This window comes from Homalodisca vitripennis, chromosome 4, assembly GCF_021130785.1.
Source record: "Homalodisca vitripennis isolate AUS2020 chromosome 4, UT_GWSS_2.1, whole genome shotgun sequence".
NCBI lineage: Eukaryota > Metazoa > Arthropoda > Insecta > Hemiptera > Cicadellidae > Homalodisca > Homalodisca vitripennis.
Window position 1 is genome coordinate 610,041 of NC_060210.1, and position 22,171 is coordinate 632,211.

Below are 22,171 nucleotides of genomic sequence, written 5' to 3' on the forward strand. Positions count from 1 at the left end.
GCTAGACATGGTGGTCAGAGATGAACATGGAAACATACTGAATCCTGAGCAAACTTCCACCATACAGTTATATAAGCATCATGAGAAGGCATCAGAGAGAATACGAAAAGCTAACGTAAGTACCTGTATCTTTATTAATTTTCAATGGTTATAAAAAAAGAAAACTAGTACAATAACAACTAAATTAAACACAAGAGGTGTTTTAAAAATTATATTTTTAATCAATTTATTCAATGTTGGTAATATTCTACAGAATTGCATAAAACCACGTATTATTTTGTAGTCGGAGCCGATGAACAAGAAGGTTCCACGACCGTTAAGCCAACAACTGACGCACACGGCTGTTTGTGTCCATGCGCAACTTTGTGTGCAAAATGGCTGATGACGCTGAGCTCCTCATGACACTTTACGATGGCAAGGAGAATCGAGCATTTACCGAGAGCTACGTGGTAACGATGGAGTCGAGAGGGACTGGCTCGTGAGATAGACCAGATGCACAACTTACGTGTTCTGTTTACGGTTAGGTCATAGTGTCCTCTGTTAATGGTTCTCTGGAAATTAAATGTTTACTATACCTAATCGTGATTTAATTTTTTATTCATTTAAAATTAGATTTAGTGTAACAATTGCAAAGAACAATTTTATGTTACTAATTTTTCTATTTTTAAAGACATCAGTTTACCTTATCCTTTTGGTGATTTTAATATACATTACATTAATGACTTAATCCTTATATCACTGTGTGTTTCTGGCGGAAGTGCTTTGCAACAATATTCAATTTGTAACACCATTAAAGGTGCTATACCTTTTGTAACGTATAAATAACAATGGCAAAAGTCCGAAATCCTGTTATCCTTTCAAACCTCCCTTCGTCAATAACAAACTTTAAACGAAGAATATTTCATTGTTACCTAGTAATTTTGCTGTAACAGTATTATTTTGTTAAATTAGCGTAACTACATACCAGTGGCTAATAAATTAATTTCCTTCCATGAAAAAACATATAGTTTTGTGATTTCTTCTATGTTTTTTGTAGTAAAATATTTTTATACATTATAATTTTAAAGTCTTGTATATTATTGTTTATTTATTTTACTAAAAGAAGGCTATAATCTACTTAGTAATCCAGATTACTTTCATGGTGTATTTACAATTATATTTATCTATTAGGTATACTTCAATCAATAATCAACATATATACTTTTTATAACTCCAAGCTAATAAATAAATAAAATAAAACATGAAGAAAAAGAGAAATATAATTTGATGTAGGGCAACCATTTTTGTTTAAAAGACAATTTTGAGGTAAAGAATAAGACCAAATGAATCAAATATCATGATTTATAAAAAGAGTTATACATTTTTAAGTAAAAACATTGCAAAAAGTCAAAGTGCGAATACTAAAAAATACTAAATATATCTTAAAAACACAAGGCTATTTTAAAAAGATAAGAAGAGTTTCAGGGAAATAGGTATAATTTTTTATTTACTATGCCACATCTTCTACCATTTTAATTGGACAGAGTATTAAATGGGATTCCAGTATATATGCTCTCTTTAACTGAAAAATAAATATGTATTTTTATGTATAATATAGGTTGTAAAATTTCGAATGTTTGAAAAAGAAACTTCAAACCTCATGATAGAAAATGTTAGGAATAGAGGATAAATTTTTATACAAGTGTGATTACTAAGGAAATTCACATGTCTTTTTTTTACTGTATAACAGCTGTTGGCGTTATAGAGGTAGCAGATGTGTTGACAATGCACAAACATAAGCATTATGTATGGTAATATATGAAACTTCAAGCCAACTTTAGTTCTGTTACATTGGTTTTTTAATGATATTTCTTCATGATTTGATCAAAATATTTTATAGAATCTAATGAATTTATTTCCAAAATATTAAAAATAGTTTGCTGTATATTCTACAGTCACAAAATTCCATTATATTATAAATTAATCTGCCTGGGTCTACATATATAGATAATTATTAAAGTACTGTATTATCACATACTGTAGCTTTTAATTTATTTGGGTGCTTGTTGTTTATCATATATAGGAATTAAAACATTTAAGAAGCCTTTAACTAGTTGAAAATGATTTGTCATTTAAATTTAAACATGTTAGCACAAAAATAAGTAAACTTAATCTTAGTTAGGTATTCTAACATAGACCTTTAATTCTTTTCTAAATTATAAAGTGTATCTAAAATTAGTAGAAAGCTGTATCTGGTGAAAGTTAGTCCTATCCATGATACAAAGTAAAGCTTTCATGGTTAAAGAATAGTAATTTATTTTAAATTTAAGAAAGCTTTCCAAACAATTTCCATTGCATTTTATCAAGTTTAAGTCTAAAATATTCGTTTCTATTTATTTGATAGCAAGTGTCATGTTGTAGGACTTAGGTTCTCGGGATCTGGGTCGGGAGAGAGGGTGTACCTGGTGTGTTACGTGGTGAGGCTAGGAGGTATGGAAGTGAAAGAACCGGACAAAGACAACAAGAAACACTCCCGCCAGAGTGTCTCCAAGCCACCTCCGGTGATAGAAGTGTTGAGGCGGCCATATGGTGTGGCAGCCATGGACATCACTCTCTTTGTCGCCGGCAAGATGGAGACGGACGAGGACAAACATCACTTCTTGCCGTTTCTACCGTGAGTCATGCCATACTTTATGTATATATAAATCGAGGTGTGTCCAAAAAGTATTCAAACTTGACGTCTGGCATGAACTGATGTTACTCAGCGGCAACGGCAATCTGGTCCCCTTCAAAGTACTCCCTCCCCTCCACAAGCCCCTTCCTTACTCCAACGCTCCTCCCACTTCCGGAAACACTCCTTAAATTCATTTTGCGGAATGGCTAACAGGTCCTTCGTCACATTTTGTTTTATTTGTTCAACATCATCAAATCTTTTTCCTTTCTTTTTAATTTTGGAAATAGCCAGATGTCCACAAGGAGCTATGTCAGGACTGTAGGGAGGCTGTCGTAGTTGGTTGATGTCATGTTTGAACAAAAAACGCTGAATAAGATTTGAGGAATGAGCTGGCACGTTGTCGTGGTGCAGGATCCAGTCACGGCTTCTCCACAGTTCAGGTCGTTTCCTTCGCACTGCATCTCGTAGCCGCCTTAGGACCTCAAGATAATACTCCTTATTCACTGTCTGGCCTCTTGGAGCATATTCGTGATGAACAACGCCGTCCTGGTCAAAAAAAACTGTCAGCATTGTCTTGACATTGCTTTGACTTTGTCTTGCTTTTTTCGGCCGTTGCTCTTTGCAAGTTTTCCACTGTGAAGATTGAGCCTTTGTTTCAGGGTCGTAGCCATAAACCCATGACTCATCACTAGTAATAACTTTTTAAATAGCCCTGGGTCACTTTTTATCAAATCCAGATTGTCCTGTGCGATTTCAAGTGTGAGGAACAAATTTTGCTGAAACACAGTTTATTTTTAAATTTTCGTGTAAAATGTTACAGGCTGACGATTTTGGTATTCCTAAATCTTCTTCCAGCTCTTGGACAGTCAATCGACGGTTTTCATTAATTGCTGCACTAACACGTTCAACATTTTCAGCGTTTCTGGCTGTTGAAGGCCTGCCAGATCGGTCATCACTCTTCACTGATATGCGGCCATTTTTTAACCGTCTAAACCACTCTTTTATTTGTGTATTGCCCATAGACACGTCACCATAAACTTTCCGTATCATAGTAATCGTCTGTGATGCTGAATGGCCAAGTTTTTGGCCAAATTTACTGCAAATGCGCTGCTCAACACATTCAGTCATATTGAAATGCGACACACACACACAGCAGTACTGTACGGAACAGAGCGCTGTGACTCACTGAGTGACCGGATCGTATTCAATGCCTAATATGGGAAGGAGTAGGCTCGCCCCTCCTCTCCAATAACCGGTTCGAGCCGGTCCGTTAAGCCACGGCTGCCTACTGGTTGACGGTCGGATACTTTTTGGACAGACCTCGTGTGTGTGTATATATATATATATATATATATATTTATATTGAGATATATATATATTTATATTGAGATATATATATATATATATATATATATATATATAATATATATATATATATATATATATATATATATTATATATATTATATTTATATATAATTTATTATAATATATTTATTATATATATATATATATATATATATATATATAATATATATATATATTATAATATATATATATAATATATATAATATATATATATATATATATAATAATATATATATATAATATATATATATTATATATATATTATATATATATATATATATATATATATATATATATATATATATATATATATATATAATTTATTTAAACAAACATTGAATCGCAAAAATTTGTTCGTAGAGATCCGGGTTCGAGTCCCGGCGGAGCAAGTACTTTTTGCGATTCAATGTTTGTTTAAATAAATTAAATTCGGCTATTGCCATTTATACAAATTTAATGAATGTAAATATATATATATATATCTCAATATTTTCAAAATCCAAGAGTTGTATTCAAAAAGGCAACCAACATTAAACAGATGTTGGTCTGTACTGGTCCTATAAAAAAAGGTAAATAAGGAATCACAATCCTTTGGTTGTAAACCTTGCCAAAAACCTTATTATGGAACCTGTAAGATCATGTCTACAAGTAAAAATTTCAAAAGTAATATAACCAATCATGTATATCCTATCAAAGGAACTATCATCAGCTGTGACACTAAAAACCTTATTTATCAATTTGATTGTAACGTCTGTGAAAAACAGTATGTCGGCCAAACATCGAATCCTTTACTGACCATTGATTTTGACATTGTTCATAGCGACGTAGAAAAACCTTTAACCATTTAGAAAATTGTTATACCATCAAAGGTATAAATAAGATCCCTGAAAATTCAAACGAAAACCTTAATAGATTGAAATTGAAAAAAAGTGAAACTGCACACCAGTTGGTACTGCAGACAAGACATCCAAGGGATCTTAATTTAAGATAAATTTATTTTTTGTCTACTTAATCACACATGTTATGGACCATCAGCTGCTGATCTATTGTACTTATTTGTAATGTTTGTTGATTTCTTACCTTCTTTTTCTATAATTTTTTAAAATATTTGTATAATTTATATTTATCTGAAGAAGTGTACTTAGATACACGAAAATTTATAAATGTTTTGAACCATTATACCGTGGTTTATTTGTTGAAGAGAAAAACGTGTTTCTGTGAATATATATATATATATATATATATATATATATATATATATATATGTATTCAATTCGGTTCTATAAATGCATAAATGCTCAAATACAAACATTAAGTAAACTTCTTGATATAAATTTCCTTTAATATTTTGGCATTTGCTGTTCTCAAAAAGGATTAACAGAAAATAATAAAATAGTACATCAGAAAAACAAAATTAACATAAATAAATAGAAATTTACTTAAATAAATAAACAACAATTTTTGAACATTTGATTTAACAGCTAAGAGAAATATCATGAACAGAGAAAGATAAATAGAATTTGGAAAACAAATTAATACATAATGGATACAATTTATCGAATCATTTTTAATGCAGACCAAAGGGTACTTTAAATTTTAATATTAACTAATGTGCCTGTTGTAAATTTTCTTAGTAAATTTTGTTTACATCTTTGTCTACTTTGCAAATACCTTTCAGTGAATAATATTGTTCAAAATTTTGTTGATGGGCCTAATGTGTGTTGGGAAACCAATTTTGCATCCTGTTTCTTAGACGAACAACGATGATTATTCATTCTTATGTGCAAATATATAATGATAATTTGAAAAATGCCAAATTTCATTTGCCAATTAAACTATTTGTGTTGGCAGGTGTGAAAAAGACAATTTGGAAGGAACGCTGAAAAGAATATTGGCAAACAAAGAGTTAACCCAAAGAGATCACAAAGGACAAGGTCTCTATTGCAGTTTCAAAATGCTGCATGGCGATATCAAACAGGTAAGTCTCCTTTGTATTAGAACTAATGATTAATCAAACATGATTGTTGTAGGTTGTTGGGGTTTGTGTTTTGGTGGATTTTGGTTTTTAACAAACTACAATCAGTAATTAAAAACTGTTAAATACAATCATGAGTTTTAAATTGGTTGAAATGTATATCAAGGAATGTTAATTGTAATGGTACATAATTATCTCAGTGATTTAATTAACTAAACAATTTTATCATTATGATGAAATATTTTAGACTGAAATTAGTCAAAAAAGTTTCATTAAGGCCTGAAAGCCATTGTTGAGACTTGAAAACTGATAGCCTTCTACTGAATTAAATTGATTTTTTAGTGCGTTAATTTCTGTTATTGTTACTATTATTGTCAATAAATTTAATATTAATAATTAAGATCCAAAAATGGTTTTAGTAGTTTTTTTTTATAACATTATTCAACAGTAAAGTTAACATAATTTTACTAAGCTCCTTTGATTTGCAAATTAATAGTCTAGTGGAGGTGTTTTTGAATTGATGCTAAAACTTAATTCTTTGCACTCCGACGGCCCGAAATATCGGACATCGTTGTTTTGGCCAAAACCTCAGATGTCCGACATTTCGGACGTTTGCTGTTTAGGCCAAAACCTCGGACGTCCGAAATGTCGGACGTTTGGTAAATCCTTTATACTGGCTTTATAAATTATTCAAATGCGGTAAATTTGCGATATACGCAAGCTGGATAGTTGTTGGATGTAAAAACGTAGTAAACTTTATAACTATGGTGGTGATTTTGCAGTTTTACATTGTGTTGTAGAAGTTTGTCAACTTCACCTTTTTTCGTCAGCTGATTTGATCCCAACTTCAACAGCTGATCTCTTCATTGTTTTGTTTAATCTGAAAAGTTATTTCAGTCAATAAGGTTATGTTGACGATATGAGTGATATTTTTGTCAGTTCAGATTCGGAATCATCTGACGATCCCAAAAGTGAAAGTGAGGGAGGTATTACGGTACTTTGGGATTATACCGACCACACCCAGACATGAATCGTTATTTGACATTTTGCTTCTACTGATTACTAGATTAGCGTAGAACAATATTTCGTCAATATAAAACAGGAATTGTCTTATCGCAAACCCCTCCCCATCCTCAGACAGAGGTCAAAGTCGAGCGGTCTAGTAGATAACGTGATTGCAGAGTCTCGCCGCCCGTTCAGTTGGTGCGTCGCTTTGTTGTACTTCCTTGTTTTACCCCTACATTTCTCTAAACACAAAAATTCAACAAAAACAAACATTACAAAACAAAAACTAAACTCTTTATTGAAAAAAACACAAAACTGGTTTTTAATTTTATTTACGTTTTTTGCACGGTACATAATTGCCTTTCCATTACAATTCAATTTATATTTCTGATCAGCCCCTCTAGAATGTGATATTTTATTGATATGTACTATCTTGAGGCATGTTTTTCTTTCGTTGACATCAGCACGGGCTTCGAAGGGATGGCGGAGGAACTTGCATTTTGGGTGGCGGAGTGTGATCAAGAATAAAAACAAGTTTTATGTTTTTTTCAATAAAGAGTATAGTTTTTGTTTGTTTTTGTTGAATTTTGTGTTTGGAGAAATGTAGAGGTAAAACATGGAAGTATTACAAAGCGACGCACCAGCTGAATGGGCGGCGAGACTCTGCAATCACGTTATCTACTAGACCGCTCGACTTTGACCTCTGTCTGAGGATGGGGAGGGGTTTGCGATAAGACAATTCCTGTTTTATATTGACGAAATATTGTTCTACGCTAATCTAGTAATCAGTAGAAGCAAAATGTCAAATAACGATTCATGTCTGGGTGTGGTCGGTATAATCCCAAAGTACCAGTTTTTTATTCATTTATAGTGGTGCAATTGATTTTAGGTTGAAATAATTTTTTTTAATCTTAAAAGAACATTTTTGTCACAGCCCTTTAAGATACCATTTCTGAAGACAGAGACAAACAAAACAAGAAAAATAGAAACAAATTTGGATTATTCAATGAGGTGTACTAGAATTTAAAGCAGAATTGATGCCCAAACAAAAATTGTTGAAGATAAGGATTTGAACTTTTTGCAGCATGTACATGAAAGGTAAACTGGAGGGCATGCCATGTTTTTTATTATACAAATATCTGTTTTCCTTAATAAAAAATGTAATGTTCTTAAATTATATTCAATTATAAAAGTAAAATTTTTTTAAATTATGGATAAAATTCACACCATCCCTTGAAGCTAAAAATCAAGTACCGTACTGTGTAAAAACGACATTTTAAATCTTCAGCCACTTTTATTTGGTTCTGATAACAAAGTTGACCTAAATTTCCTACTCCAAATGCCTTAAATTCCTTGTGAAGAGACAAAAAAAATTTGTTCTACTGTTCCTGTTGTCAGGGGAGTTATATTAAGGGTCTGTGAATTTAAATTAAAGAAATAATTTTGCCACCCAAAAATCTGTTGCATTATCTGAGTAGGGACGGTTTGGATTGACTAGTTCCAGATAACTAATTAGCTGATAAATTGCTGCATGAGTACAGTCTGATGTGTGGTGTAGGTGCGGGAGGAGAACCCACACCTTGTGCTAGGACAGGTAGCTACAGCACGCAAGATGGGGTTCCCGGAAGTGATCCTGCCTGACAACGTAAGGAACGACCTTTACCTGACCTTGGTGAATGGGGAGTTCTCCAAGGGGAGCAAGTCTACGGACAAGAATGTTGAGGTTACCGTGCGAGTCTGCAGCGAGAAGGGGCAAGCTCTACAGGTACAGTATACCAGTTTATTTGGTACAGATCGGTATACCCGAACTGACGAAAACCAGCGTTGAATAATGTTTATATATAATGTGAGACAAAAGTGTGCCTAGGTATGTTTAACCATTTAGACCTAGACTAGGCTATATGAATACTGTAGCTAGATTAATGCAGGTTTGTATATCTTTTTTATTGGCGATCCATTGTTATTCAGACTCGCAACAACTCCTTCGTAGGGTTGGTAATCATCTTTTAAGATAACGCATCATCTGGATGTTAAGCAAAGCCTGGAGTAAGGTGACTGAGAAAACTGTTTCTGTTTTAAAAAAGCACCCAAAGACACAGAAATAAGTCTAGCTCAAAACTGGAGCAAAGTTAGCAACATACTGGGGGTCCAAGAAATGGAGTTTAAAGAATTTGTTGACTGATGATAATGTACCAGTAGATGATGATGATGATGATGATGTCTAACGGATGAAGATATTGTGGCTTCTGTTCAGCCCTCAAATCCTGAAGAAGATGAAGCAGCTGAAGATGATGGGGAGGATGCATGGTTGGAGAGTGATTGACATTGAACTGTCAACAAAATAGGGAAGAGAAGCTATTGATGTGTCAAAGATTTTTTCCAGAAGAAAAATTGTTTAAATGAAAGTGTAGTCAAAGCCATCGTCGAGTTAGATTCCACTCTGGGTGTGTTAACCAATCATGCAGATAAACAATAAAAAATTGACTACTTTTGCAATACTGGATTGCAATTTTTCCTTTTTTTTGAAATATTTATCTGTTATGTACAAGTTTCTAAAATCATATACAACTGATTTAATACATAATAAATACTGTATTTTAAAAATTGTGGGTGTATTTTGACCTAGGCCTACATTGAAAAATAGCTTCATTGACGTTCACAATGATTCGTATTACAAAGGTAGGCCTCAAAAATCTTTGTTTTATAGAGGTTCCCTCAGAGCGAGAAGAAACCTCTACAAGACGAATAATGGCAGTATTAAACCTTGATAAAACGAACTTCTTTATTAAGAATACTTTGATAAAACTAATTTTTTTAGTTGCCCTTGACATTCGTCTAAGCGAGGTTCAACTGTAATATTATGATTGTAACTAGTAATATTCTTGTAACTTAAGTTTTAATTTTACTTCAGTATGAACTATTCTTTGTTCTACACATAAGTGTGGATGGTTACAGAGTTATCATAATAGGACATGAACGTGCATTTTTGTATGAATAGCAGTATGCAACATAATAGGGTAAACAAGAAACTAAAACTCATTTTTACACTATTGTGTTATGAAAAAATATGTATAAAAACTATTTATGAATTTTTGAATTATGTCTTTTAAGAAGCCAAATTGCCTTGCTAGTAGAGTTTCACCATTTCTAGTTATAAGGTTAAATTAAAAATTAACATTTTTATTTCATGATTAGACATTTTTATTAAAACACAAGACAAAATTACACTGAGGACGGGCATCATACGGATAATTTAATTTAATCAGCACCTGCACTTGGCACGGCGCCTACGGGACCTGCTCCTCCTGCGGCTGTGCCGCCTGGAACGGCGACCGCTCCTATGGCGTCGCCTACCGTGTCCCCTGTGTCGCCTGTGACGACTGCTGTGCCTCCGCCTGGGTCCACACCTGCTTCGGTGGCGACGGCCGTGTCTGTGAGAACGACTCCTCCTTCGGCTCCTACTTCTACTCCCACATCGTGAACGATGTCTCCGCCCTCTGTGACTACTTCTGCTTCTCTTTCTCCGACTCCTCCCACAGTAAGCTGCTCTCAAGTCAAGGTCATCGTCGTCTTCTCGTTTCCTCTTTATATCGATATTTGGGATGGTCGGTGCTATCTTCAAGGCGTATCGTCCTCTTCTCGATTTGAGGATGCCGTATTCTGTCCCTCGCTCCAGGGCAGTGTAGATGCATTTTATCATTTTCTCATTGACTCCGTGATTGGCGGAAATAAACTTGATAATTTCCCTGGGTGTGAATCCTCGTTCAGTCCTGAGATGTTGGATGGCCTCCATCACGAGTTTGGCCGCTTTCACCGGTTTCCTTTCATTCATCATGTTAATTTACGTTTCTTACTGAAATTTCATTTCAATACATTAGATTTAGAGTGGGAAGTGGTACAAATTCACTTTTAACTTAATTTAATGCCATTGCTAGGATCCGGACAACAATGGGTACTACCTTTAAAATTAAATTTTTACTAGGAAAGAGTAGAAATAAAATATTTTGAATTTGTTACTATAGCTACAGTGAACTTGATATCTTTATTTTTACTCTAGACAACACACTCATGAATTTCTGTACATAATGAGCTCTCATTACTGGATTCCCTCAATTTTAATATATTGCACTATAAATATATTGTTTTTAGCAAAATATTCATTCGCATTTTGTATTATTCTCAGATCAAAAAGTTTAGATACCTGAGTTTGAATGTTAACCATAATTTAATCAGTAGATCTTCAATAATGGGAGTTACATTAAAATTTACCTTGTTTATTTCTGTGTTTAGACATATAAAGCAAAAAGTGTATAAACAATTACTTCCAGTTTTTATGTAATTTAAAAATAAAACAGTTAGTTATGGTACTATTATTTGACACTAATTATTCAAACTGCAATTTTAAAATTTATAACTGGAAAATTTTGATCTGAAAAAACCAAATATTTATTCAAGATAGTTACAAGTGTACTGTTTTTGAGTTTATAATTTTGATTTATATGAGAAAAGTTATTAAATTACTATCTTAACTTTTATTCTTAATCGGACAGTTCAAAGAGCTTGGCATTGGTCATATTTTGGACCTTCATCATATTTGTTGTGTAATTTTGTAAACCACTATTAATGAGTTTAAATTTTAACCCTGACAGTTAAGATTCCTACATTTGTCATTTTTATATGTTACAAAATGTGTAACACTGCATTTCGAGGAGAATCTATCCTCTTCATCAGGTGAGAAGACATGCATATTCATGTACAAAAGCTACAACATGTGGCAATAGACTGCCGCTAATAAAAAAAGAAAATGTTAACAAAAACAGATGAAACAACCAAAACCAGTTCTGCTTGGAGTCCAGACAGAAAGAAATGAACCCAGGCGTTGTCACTGCACAGAATGCTAGTCATGAACATGAAAAGTCAAGAACACAAACACATGTTACACCATCACACTTAAAAGTGGAACACTAACAAGAAAAATCAATGTCTGAATTTCCTGTGGTAGTGCTGCGTAGCATCTGAAACAATAAAACAGGAATGTGATGGTTGCAGAGGGGGAAGGGTAAAGACAGTTGCATTTGATCCTATGTTTTGGTCATAGAACTTAATGTCATAGTGTGTGTATTAATTTTTTTGGATGAGTATTTGATTATTAAAATCTTCATGTTCATTTCTAGTTTTGTCTTTTTTTAATATTAGTACCCGAAGGGGCATAACCACATCCAAAGATTAATGGTTAATCTTCTAATTTTATGTATGAAGTATCAATAAGTTTTGTTTAAAGAAATTATCCTCAGGGTGAATTATGTTGGCTTCATCCCATGTCATGTGATGATTTCCAGACCAGCAATGTTGAGCATTTGTAGGCTTCCACTAGCGCTTTTTTTTGTATTTTCTTTAATGTTCTCACATTAAGTAGTCTTTCTATTTTCTTATATATCCTTATTACAAGAACATGTTATACTTTAAACAGTTTTCTGAGTCCTGTGTGCCATTTTTAGTTTGGATTTTTATGAGATTGTCTAAGAGTGTTTTGTGTTCTGAAACCATTACTAATATTTTTTTTTCTGCCTACTCTTCTAATTTTCTCAGATAATTCCGGCACACAAAGGATTGACATGTATGTACATTTTTCTTTGTTTTCATCTTCTATTGTTTTTTCTATTGTTTCTGTTGCAATTATTTATGACTGACTGAGGGTATCCATTTTTTATAAGATCTGTTTCAACGTTTTTGATTTCTTCTTTTAAACCATCTTTGTTCAAGCATAAGCTCTTTGCTCTGTCACACAAAGAGAATGAGACTCCTTCTTTGACAGATTTTTGATGGTTCGTTTGAAAATTTAGATATTGGCCGATGTGTGTTTTCTTATAATAAACTGTTGTCATAAGGGCGTCCCTATCTCTTACTACACACACATCCAGAAACGGGAATTTGTTTTGGATTTCTAAGTCCATGGTAAGGCGAATGGAGGCAGAAATGCTGTTTATGTGGGACAAAAGTTCATTAAGTTCAGTGTCTCATGAGGGTAGACAATGAAAGTGTCATCTACGTATCTCCACCAGATCTTTGGTTTGAACAATAAAGGCACTGGCAAAAATGAATGATAGAATAGATACCATTGCCATTCCCAAAATTGCAATGATAGTAAATTTTACCCTCTGGTTCAAAATACTTTAAATGCATAGCTTTAACAGTTCCATTACGTGGTTAGGCAGTTTCGTTCTCTCATTTAGTATTTGATCTTCTTTTAGTTGAAATTCGATTTTTGGAGGATCTACTGGTGTCTGACATCCTGTGTATCGTTTGGTATCAGCTGGTAACCAGTGGGCAGACTGGGTTGATTTTTTTGATAATGAAAGTGAATTCTGTAAGGCAGTCAAAGTAGTAAACAGACTTTCAATACCAAAGGTAACGAGCATTAAAGTTAAATATTTTAAACTTGCTGAAACCAATCGTTAGTTATGCTGGCAGCCTGTAATAAAAAAGGCATCGGTCACTGTTAGTTATATTGGTTGTTGGTCGGATAAGCTTCAGCCAATTCTGATAAAGCTCCGCCCCTTTCAACTCACTTGTACAGGTGGATGTGTATCATTGGCAGTTACTGTTTAACATCTGTTGACTAAGATGGCTCTACACAGCAAGGCCAACATTTTTTGGAAATTTTAACTTTGTAAACAATTTTTTGACGATGTTTGTACAGGAAAACTTAGATATAGTTTGTTATAATAAATTACGAAATAAAGTAAATAGATTTAAAATTGTCTTCTTTGACCAGATCTGACTTAATTTGATTTAAAGCTTACTTAAACAAATGACGTTAATGTAGTTACAACTGTCATGGCAGGTCTGAATCCAATTTTTCAACATCAGTACTCCTTGAATTGAGAATGGATGAAATACTATTTTAGATTAATGTTTTGACTTTAGAATGGATAAAATACTATTTTAGATTAATGTTTTGAATTAAGAATGGGTGAAATACTATTTTAGATTAATGCTTTGAATTAAGATTGGATGGAATACTATTTTAGATTAATGTTTTGACTTTAGAATGGATGAAATACTATTTTAGATTAATGTTTTGAATTGAGAATGGATGAAATACTATTTTAAATTAATGTTTTAAGCTAATTATAAATCACTCGGACTGTTGGTCGGTAGCTAGAAGGTTATCTGCTGCCTCATCAATCACCAAAATAAACATTGAACCCAATATTTATGACAGGGTGTGATCATGCTGGGAGGAGGAGTGCAGTCTCAGAACGAGTACAGGTCTGTCATCTACTACCATGAGGACAAGCCAAGGTGGAGTGAGACGTTCAAGATAGCTGTCCCAATCGAAGACTTTAAGGGCTGTCATCTCCGATTTACTTTTAAACACAGGTAAGATAGCCTCTTAGTGGAAATAATATTGTATTTTATTTTTGAAAGTAAAGTAAAATGTACTTATTTATTAACTAGTGTTTTGTTTTTGTAGCATACAACAATAACAAATATATATCTTTAATATAGCCTTTAATAATAGCCTTTCAAATTAAATAAGGCAAGAACTTGGACTCCAGACAATAGAGAATCATCTTCTGGCGGATTCTTATTTATTCCCAAAGTACTCCATGGGATCTAAGTCTCAACACTGATGCTGGTTTCAGGTTGCCTTTATGATCCTTTCACCTTTCATATCCTTTATGATCCAGGAGAGTATTTTTTGGAGGATCTACTGGTGTATTATTCTGTTTGGTCTCAGTTGCTAACCAGTGAGCAGAGAGGGTTAACTTCTTTGATAATGAGAGTAAATTCTGTAGGAAAGTCAAAGTGGTATTGTGCGATTTTATTTAATTGACATACCTTTTTAATATTTTTACTTCTTTTACATTATAATTGACATATTTAATCTCAGAACCCCTCTGTTCAACTAGGGGCAGTACATTAAAGTCTTCAACTGTTCTGTTGTTCGTGACTCCTGCCTTTTGTCTCTCTTCCCAATAGATGGATTGGCAGGGTGTAGAAGTGTATGGAAATTCTGCTTGAAAGAAAACCATCCATTTTTGATAACAAACTTTCAAACAAAGAAGTGATAGGGAATTGTTCTTAAATAATGATGAATGAAACAAAATTATATTCAAGACGCAAGTATTATTTTTAAGATTAGACTCAAACAGTTTTAGAATAGGTTTATCTTTAGTTTACAATTTGCCCTTAGCTTTTGCTTGTTTTCAGGTCCTCAAACGAAACAAAAGATAAAAATGAGAAGCCCTTTGCTCTGAGCTATGTGAGACTCATGCAAGAGGACGGTACCACACTGCGTGACACACAACATGATTTACTTGTGTATAAAGTGAGTGTGCGATTAATATAAGGATATTATCAATCAAATGTGTTGTTGTGCTTTTTTTATTATTTTGTACTGTCAACAACCACTAATTGGTTACACCTTTTAAATGGAATATTTTTTGACAGTTCATGAACTACATAAGTATAGTATTACTACTATTCTATACCATTTCAAACAGAAAGAATTGCTGATTTCACTGGTAAAATTTGTTTTGCTATTTTGGCAACAGTGATGTCATAGTGACACGATAAACTTGCCAAAACGATCGTCTTCATCTAGCCTTTATAAAGTAGGTGTCTGTTTTGGTAGATTTATTCACAAAAGTTATTTATTTCATGAGCTAGTGTTAATAACTTAAATGAGTTTATTATGGATTGTTTTAAATCGGTATGTAGCGTTTTGTTAGTAATTTCATGCTTTTATCTGTGATATGTAGTAATTTGTAAACCTACATCAATCTAGGCTATTGTGCAGTGCAGTGAAAGTGTTTGGGAGCTACAATATTAGTGATATATGATGGGTATGGTTTATTATGTTGGTTTTATAGCTTTGTTTTTGGGCTCTCATTTCAATAATGTATTTAATTGTTGTGAGACAGTACATTTCTGATTTCCCTGATGAACATCTTCAAATATACATCTACTTGGAGGGTGCACATTTAAAGGAAACAAAATTATGTTGAAGGTTGACCACAAGAAATTCGATGCCAATGATGTCGGATACCTGAACCTCCCTTCCAAACGCAGTGAGCTCATTGAAGGTTCTAAACCCTCTCATGGCGGTCTGATCCTCACCAACAAGGACTCCTTTACAATACACACGAATGTCTGTTCCACCAAACTCACTCAGAATGGTAAGTCTTTTTATATCTTATTAGGAGGATAATGGTTGGTAAATCTGTTCCAAATTCACATTATACAAAAATAAAAATATAAAAACTATGAAAATCACCAGTATTTCTGGATCAACCCCCAGCACGCTGTTCTTACTTGTTTCATTATAATCAACATTGCAAAGTTTGTCACATAATTAAAGGCGTGTACAAGAAGGCTTGATGTTTATGTTAAAATGTCATATATTTCTATAACAATGAGTTTAAAGTTCATAATACTAATTATTTATTTCCTGTATTAGGTTCCTACATTTGTGACTAAATTACGAATAACTTTAGATGATTATTTAACACCGCTTAGATTTATATTATTTACAAGATCTGGCCAGAAAAGCATCCAACCTCCTTTTGATGGCCGATTATCACATGAACGACTGTCTCAGATCGGTTACGGGGCTGGACAGGGAACACAGGAATTCACTGTGGTCTGTCCGGTGAGTGAGAAACAGCACTCTACTTGTATGTTATTGCATGGGCGAACGTCACATGTCACTATGAACGAAGTCTTGAGCAAAGAGGTTACAGAAACTTGGCTATTCTGTTTCAGGGATAATATCTGTGATATATAAAGCTTTCAATGTCGAGTGTATGGGTTATGTAATGAGACAAAATAGTGGTGTAGGTGGTTCTAGAGGGAGCGATTCTAAGCCTGTAACGACTAGAAATCTAGAAACATGGTTCATTTTCTTATAAAATTTAATAAACTGCAAATTTTTAGGTGCCAAGATCTTCTTTCAGCTCCTGTACAGTCAATTGATGTTTTCATAGATTATTGCAATGTTTGAATGATCTCTGGCCGTTATAGGTCTGCCAGGTCACTCATCACTCAACTGTTGTCATCTTTGAATCTTCTAACAACTCTTTTCTTCTTCTTAACATCTCAAATTCTTCTAACAGCAAAACGCTTAAAAAGCCACTAAGTGCAGTTGTTACCTACAATTACTATAAAGTTTTGTTCTCTGACATGGATGATGATGAAGAAGAAGAATCCCAGAATATTGATATTGAGAATATTCAAGTTAAAGAACAAAACATTGTTACCAAAAAGAAATGGCGACTATGTTCAGATAGTCATGGAAGGGATATTGCTTGGAATACTAATAATCAAAACTCATTTGAGGCTCATTTATGTCAAACCTGGAGGAAAGAATGAAAAATTCTGAACATTCTAAACTTTAAAAATAAAATGGTGTGAATGAAGATGTTCTTGTTCTTACTGTATATGCGTAGCAAATGATGTTGCTAAAAACGAATCTGAAGTTGTGAATCTCTTAGTACGTACAAAAGATCTTGAAATGGCAAAATTGTACACAAGTAATGTAGTTTTAGTGGCCCTGCCTAATCGATATGACCTGGTAGAGCGGTCGTGTATTAATGAAGAGACTAGGAAAATCAATGAAATCCTGAAGCGACTCTTTTTATAAGTATCCTAATTTGTTATTAGTTGAAGCCAGTAAAGGAAGTAAACACTTGTGTACTAGACATGGTTTGCACCTTAGTGTTAGTGGTAAAATGTGGCTGCTTATGAGATAATACAAGGAGTAAGACAGAATCCAGACAAGCAACCCACATCATCCCTAACAATACAAGTGTCCATCAGTATCGTACTGAATCGCCAGTATTGCAGTCAGCCCAAACAAATGAAGCCAACATCTCGGGAAACTCACCATCCCCAGTCCCAATTTGCCACCTGCCCTCGCCACTGATAACAACACAGTAACCGACTTAATGCGATTTACATCTTTCATGTGAATATCCAGTAAATTAAAAATAAACTAGGCATGTTAAATATTTGGATAAATGAACTTAATATGACTATCGATATAAGAATTAATGGACATTGGCTTTTTGAAGAAGAATTACTTTTATATCCTCCAAGAGGTTTGTTAAGAGAGGTGGATACTCTCTTCCACATTCTCATGCAGAAATCTGATTTAGATGTTTAATTGCAGTTGACCTGTTGGGCCTGCTGAACTGGACGAGTCAGTCTGACACTCTTGCTGATAGTCTTAATGCACTCATGAAGGTGGTCAAGTTCCTGCAAGATGTCTTGGACGCTCGCTTCAACATTCTCATGCAGAACTCTAACTTAGATGTTTAATTGCAGTTGACCTGTTGGGTCTGCTGAACTGGACAAGTCCGCCTGATACTCTTGCTGATAGTCTTAATGCACTCATGAAGGTGGTCAGTTCCTGCAAGATGTCTTGGACGCTCGCTTCAACATTCTCATGCAGAACTCTAACTTAGATGTTTAATTGCAGTTGACCTGTTGGGTCTGCTGAACTGGACAAGTCAGCCTGATACTCTTGCTGATAGTCTCAATGCACTCATGAAAGTGGATGGAGAGGAGGTGGTCAAATTCCTACAAGATGTCTTGGGCGCTCTCTTCAACATTCTCATGCAGAACTCTAACTTAGATGTTTAATTGCAGTTGACCTGTTGGGTCTGCTGAACTGGACAAGTCAGCCTGATACTCTTGCTGATAGTCTCAATGCACTCATGAAAGTGGATGGAGAGGAGGTGGTCAAATTCCTGCAAGATGTCTTGGACGCTCTCTTCAACATTCTCATGCAGAACTCTGACTCAGACGTTTATGACAACATGGTCTTCGAGTGTTTGGTAACTTTAAATAATTACAATAGTCATTAAGATAAAAAATTTATTATTTTTATTTAATTTTGTAAATATAAATGTGATTTAATAAACCTAATAATGGGATGAATGTTACTGGTTGGTTCATCTCTACAAGAAGTGGGACTCTAAACAGTGGGATCGTACAAGAACCTTCAACAGGGAAAATCATGGGCATAGTTTTTTGGTACAGAAAATGCATACTTTTGATAGACTTTCTGTCACAAGGAATGACAATAAATGCGGAGGTATACTGTTAAACCTTATTGAAGCTTAGGCGTGCTATTCAAAACTGCCGGCGAGGCCTGCTCTCTAGTGGTATCATTCTGCTTCACAACAATGCTCGGTTTCACGTCGTGGTAAGAACAGACGCAGCTGGATAAGTTTTATTGGGAATTACTGGATCATCCACCATACATAACTTAGCATCAGGCTTTCATTATTTTTTCAAAACTTGAGGAATTTCTAGGTGGGAAGCACTTTGGAAATTATGACATGTTGAAAGAAACAGTTACTGACTGGTTTAATGGTTAGGAGGCAGAGTTCTTTGATGATGGGATCCAAAAGCTGGTCCTACTACATGAAAAATGTTTAAATGTTCATGGTGACTATGTAGAGAAGTGAGTCAAAATTCCAAGTGGTTTATGATGTTTTGTGGGTTAATTGTTGAGTCCATAATTTAGTTTGCGATACAATTTAAGTTCATAAGTTTTCCAGAAGTGGAATTAGTTGTTGAAAAAATCTTGAGAAGCCTTGAAAGCAAGGGTATATTATCTACCACCTGAATTGATCTGTCTAAAGCATTTAACAGTATATCTTATGATTTGATTTTAAGAAAACTGTTGTTATGGTATACAAGGTAAAGAGTTTTCCTTAATGGCCTCTTATCTAAATAATAGGAGGCAAATGGGGAGGCAAAACTCGCTTATACACTGTCATTTAATTCTCAGCCCGTGATGCAAGTATCTTAATATTATAATTGTAAATTCTATTTATTTTCAGTAATTGTATCTGTTTAACCCTTTGAGTGCCGCGGCGTTTTACTATATGGTACACATAAAATGCCAAGCGAAAATGCCTGATTTTGCAAGGGTCTGGTTAAAAATTCATAAAAAATTATTTTTTTGTATAATGTCCTGGTTTTTGTTTTTTTTTTGTAGATAAATATATTTTGTTAATAAATATAATACGTTGATTACTTATTTAGTGTTTTTTATACCAATAAAAAAAAAACATAAACAAAAACTATATGAGCAAAAACATTTTGTTTTTTATTTTGACACAACTTAGTTATTGAAATATTTTATTTTTTCACTTTGAGTTATTCTATATTATACTCCATTTAATTCTTTACAAAAAGACATCCAACAACTTTTTTATACTTATAAATAAAATTTTGAAATAAATATGAAAATATAAACCGCTACAAAACTAGAAATGTTCTAACCTAACCTAACACTGTATATTGTCTACACTGCTAATGCTTAAATCTAATGCCTGCAATACTAGGTCTTCATTGTCAGCAATGTTTTTACGACTCATTGCTTATAAATATCACTGAACAAACACAAAAAACGTAAAAACTATACAAATGTATTTAGTAAAGTACTAGCTGCTTACGATCACCGTAACTCACGGTCAAGTTATTGTTCTACTTACACACAAACTAGAACAACATACATAAACGAAATAATACGAAGATACTAACACCACAAAGCCATTTACACTTAAAAACTTTCAATATTTACAAACATTTGTGAAATAAACACCAGCGCAAACAAAACATGTGACGGCTCGTCCGTGTAGCTGTCGATTCTAAACTCGTGCTCTCTTTAAAACCGCTGTAAAATCAGAATCTAACCAGAATGCAACAAAACCTTCATCAAAAGTTATGTTGAAGCCTTTGAAATGCGTATGTATAGTCATTGAGCCAATTTAGATAAATACTATATAAAATATAAGCGTTACTGCAGAAGTCGCAAAAAGCGATTCTGGCATTTCTTGCATATAATGCAGGATCGCAAATAGCGATGCTTCGGCACTCAAAGGGTTAATTTTGTTTTTTTTATTTACTACTGTTGTTTGGGGAATAATTTTATTTCTCAACACCTTAAGTCTTAAAGCTGAAGATTTTTAGGTAACACTGTATGTAGTTGTTTTTATCTTCCTGTGTTTTATTTTTAATTGCTACATTATGTATTTATTTTGTTATTGTAAACCTTTTAATTTTAACACTTGTAAAATGTTTAGCTCCAGCTACAAATGCGTGAATAATTTAAAGGAAAATAATTTTAACTGTAATGTAGGTTTCATTAGTAATAATACTGCATACGTAGTAACATACAATACTAAACAGTAGATGTTTACTATGTTTTTGACAGTGTCAATTATTGAACCTTTGTGTATTCAATGACAATAAAGCTTCTGGATTCAATGCAAAAATCAAGAAGCTTTAGAACTAAGACTTGATGTGTGTTAAACTTTGATTTTATTTTTGCTAAATATGATTTTTTGTTTGTCAGCTGTACATCATCGGTCTGGTGTCTGATAGAAAGTATCAACACTTCCAGCCTGTTTTGGATCTCTACATTCAGGAGAGCTTTAGTGCGACTCTGGCATACAAGTTAGTGTTCTTTATGCATTGAACAGTGTTTTTTTGTTTACCCTTAAAACACCAAGCTACTTCAGAAGTTCATAATGACGACTTTTTTCCGGACATTTTTATTTGCCGTTTAATTTTCAATAATAATGGCAAAAAACCGTAATTGGTTTTTTACGTTATACGTCTAAGTATAGTGAGAAAAGTATGTAGGTTTTGCAATTTTGCACAAAAATTATTTAAATGTTTTTTAAACTTTTCTCTTTGTATCTAAAGAAATTATTTTACCTTCAATATTAAGCAGTTGTGCACCCGACAGGGTAACACGATTTACAAAAGCCCGACAGAGTACATGACGGCAGTTGTGAAAGTTCACGTGTATCTGTTCAGTTAAATGTTGTTAACGTGTTAATGAGCTACCGTTTTTTTAGATCACCCAGATTTTTTCCTCTTTTTGTTTTTAAATAAAGTGACAAAAACCCTAACCAAAAATAATAAAATATATTTTTTGCTTGAAAATTGTGTATTCATTATACTATTGACAAATTTATTAAAATATGAATCATCTGGATTTGTTATTGTCTGTGATAATTCACACAAAGAGCATAAGAAAAACTAAAATAACAACTAATAAAACTTGGTACAGCACTTAACATTATAGCATAAGATAATATGAAACACTTATGAACTAGAAACGAATATCACTAGTAACAGCTG

At 33.5% G+C, this 22,171-nt stretch overlaps 1 protein-coding gene across 1 annotated transcript in view; it reads left to right on the plus strand.

Annotated features, from left to right (window-relative positions):
- Positions 1-344: 344 nt before the first annotated feature.
- LOC124358879 (dedicator of cytokinesis protein 1-like) overlaps positions 345-22,171 on the plus strand; it is a gene marked incomplete at its 5' end in the record, with an annotated part of 34,133 nt that continues 12,306 nt past the window's right edge. Inside the window, 11 exon segments of the mRNA XM_046811114.1 lie at positions 345-452; positions 454-519; positions 2,401-2,427; positions 2,430-2,653; positions 5,872-5,998; positions 8,559-8,765; positions 14,226-14,383; positions 15,218-15,335; positions 16,017-16,185; positions 18,656-18,843; positions 21,378-21,478. Of these exon segments, the coding sequence (XP_046667070.1) occupies positions 345-452; positions 454-519; positions 2,401-2,427; positions 2,430-2,653; positions 5,872-5,998; positions 8,559-8,765; positions 14,226-14,383; positions 15,218-15,335; positions 16,017-16,185; positions 18,656-18,843; positions 21,378-21,478 (1,493 nt within the window).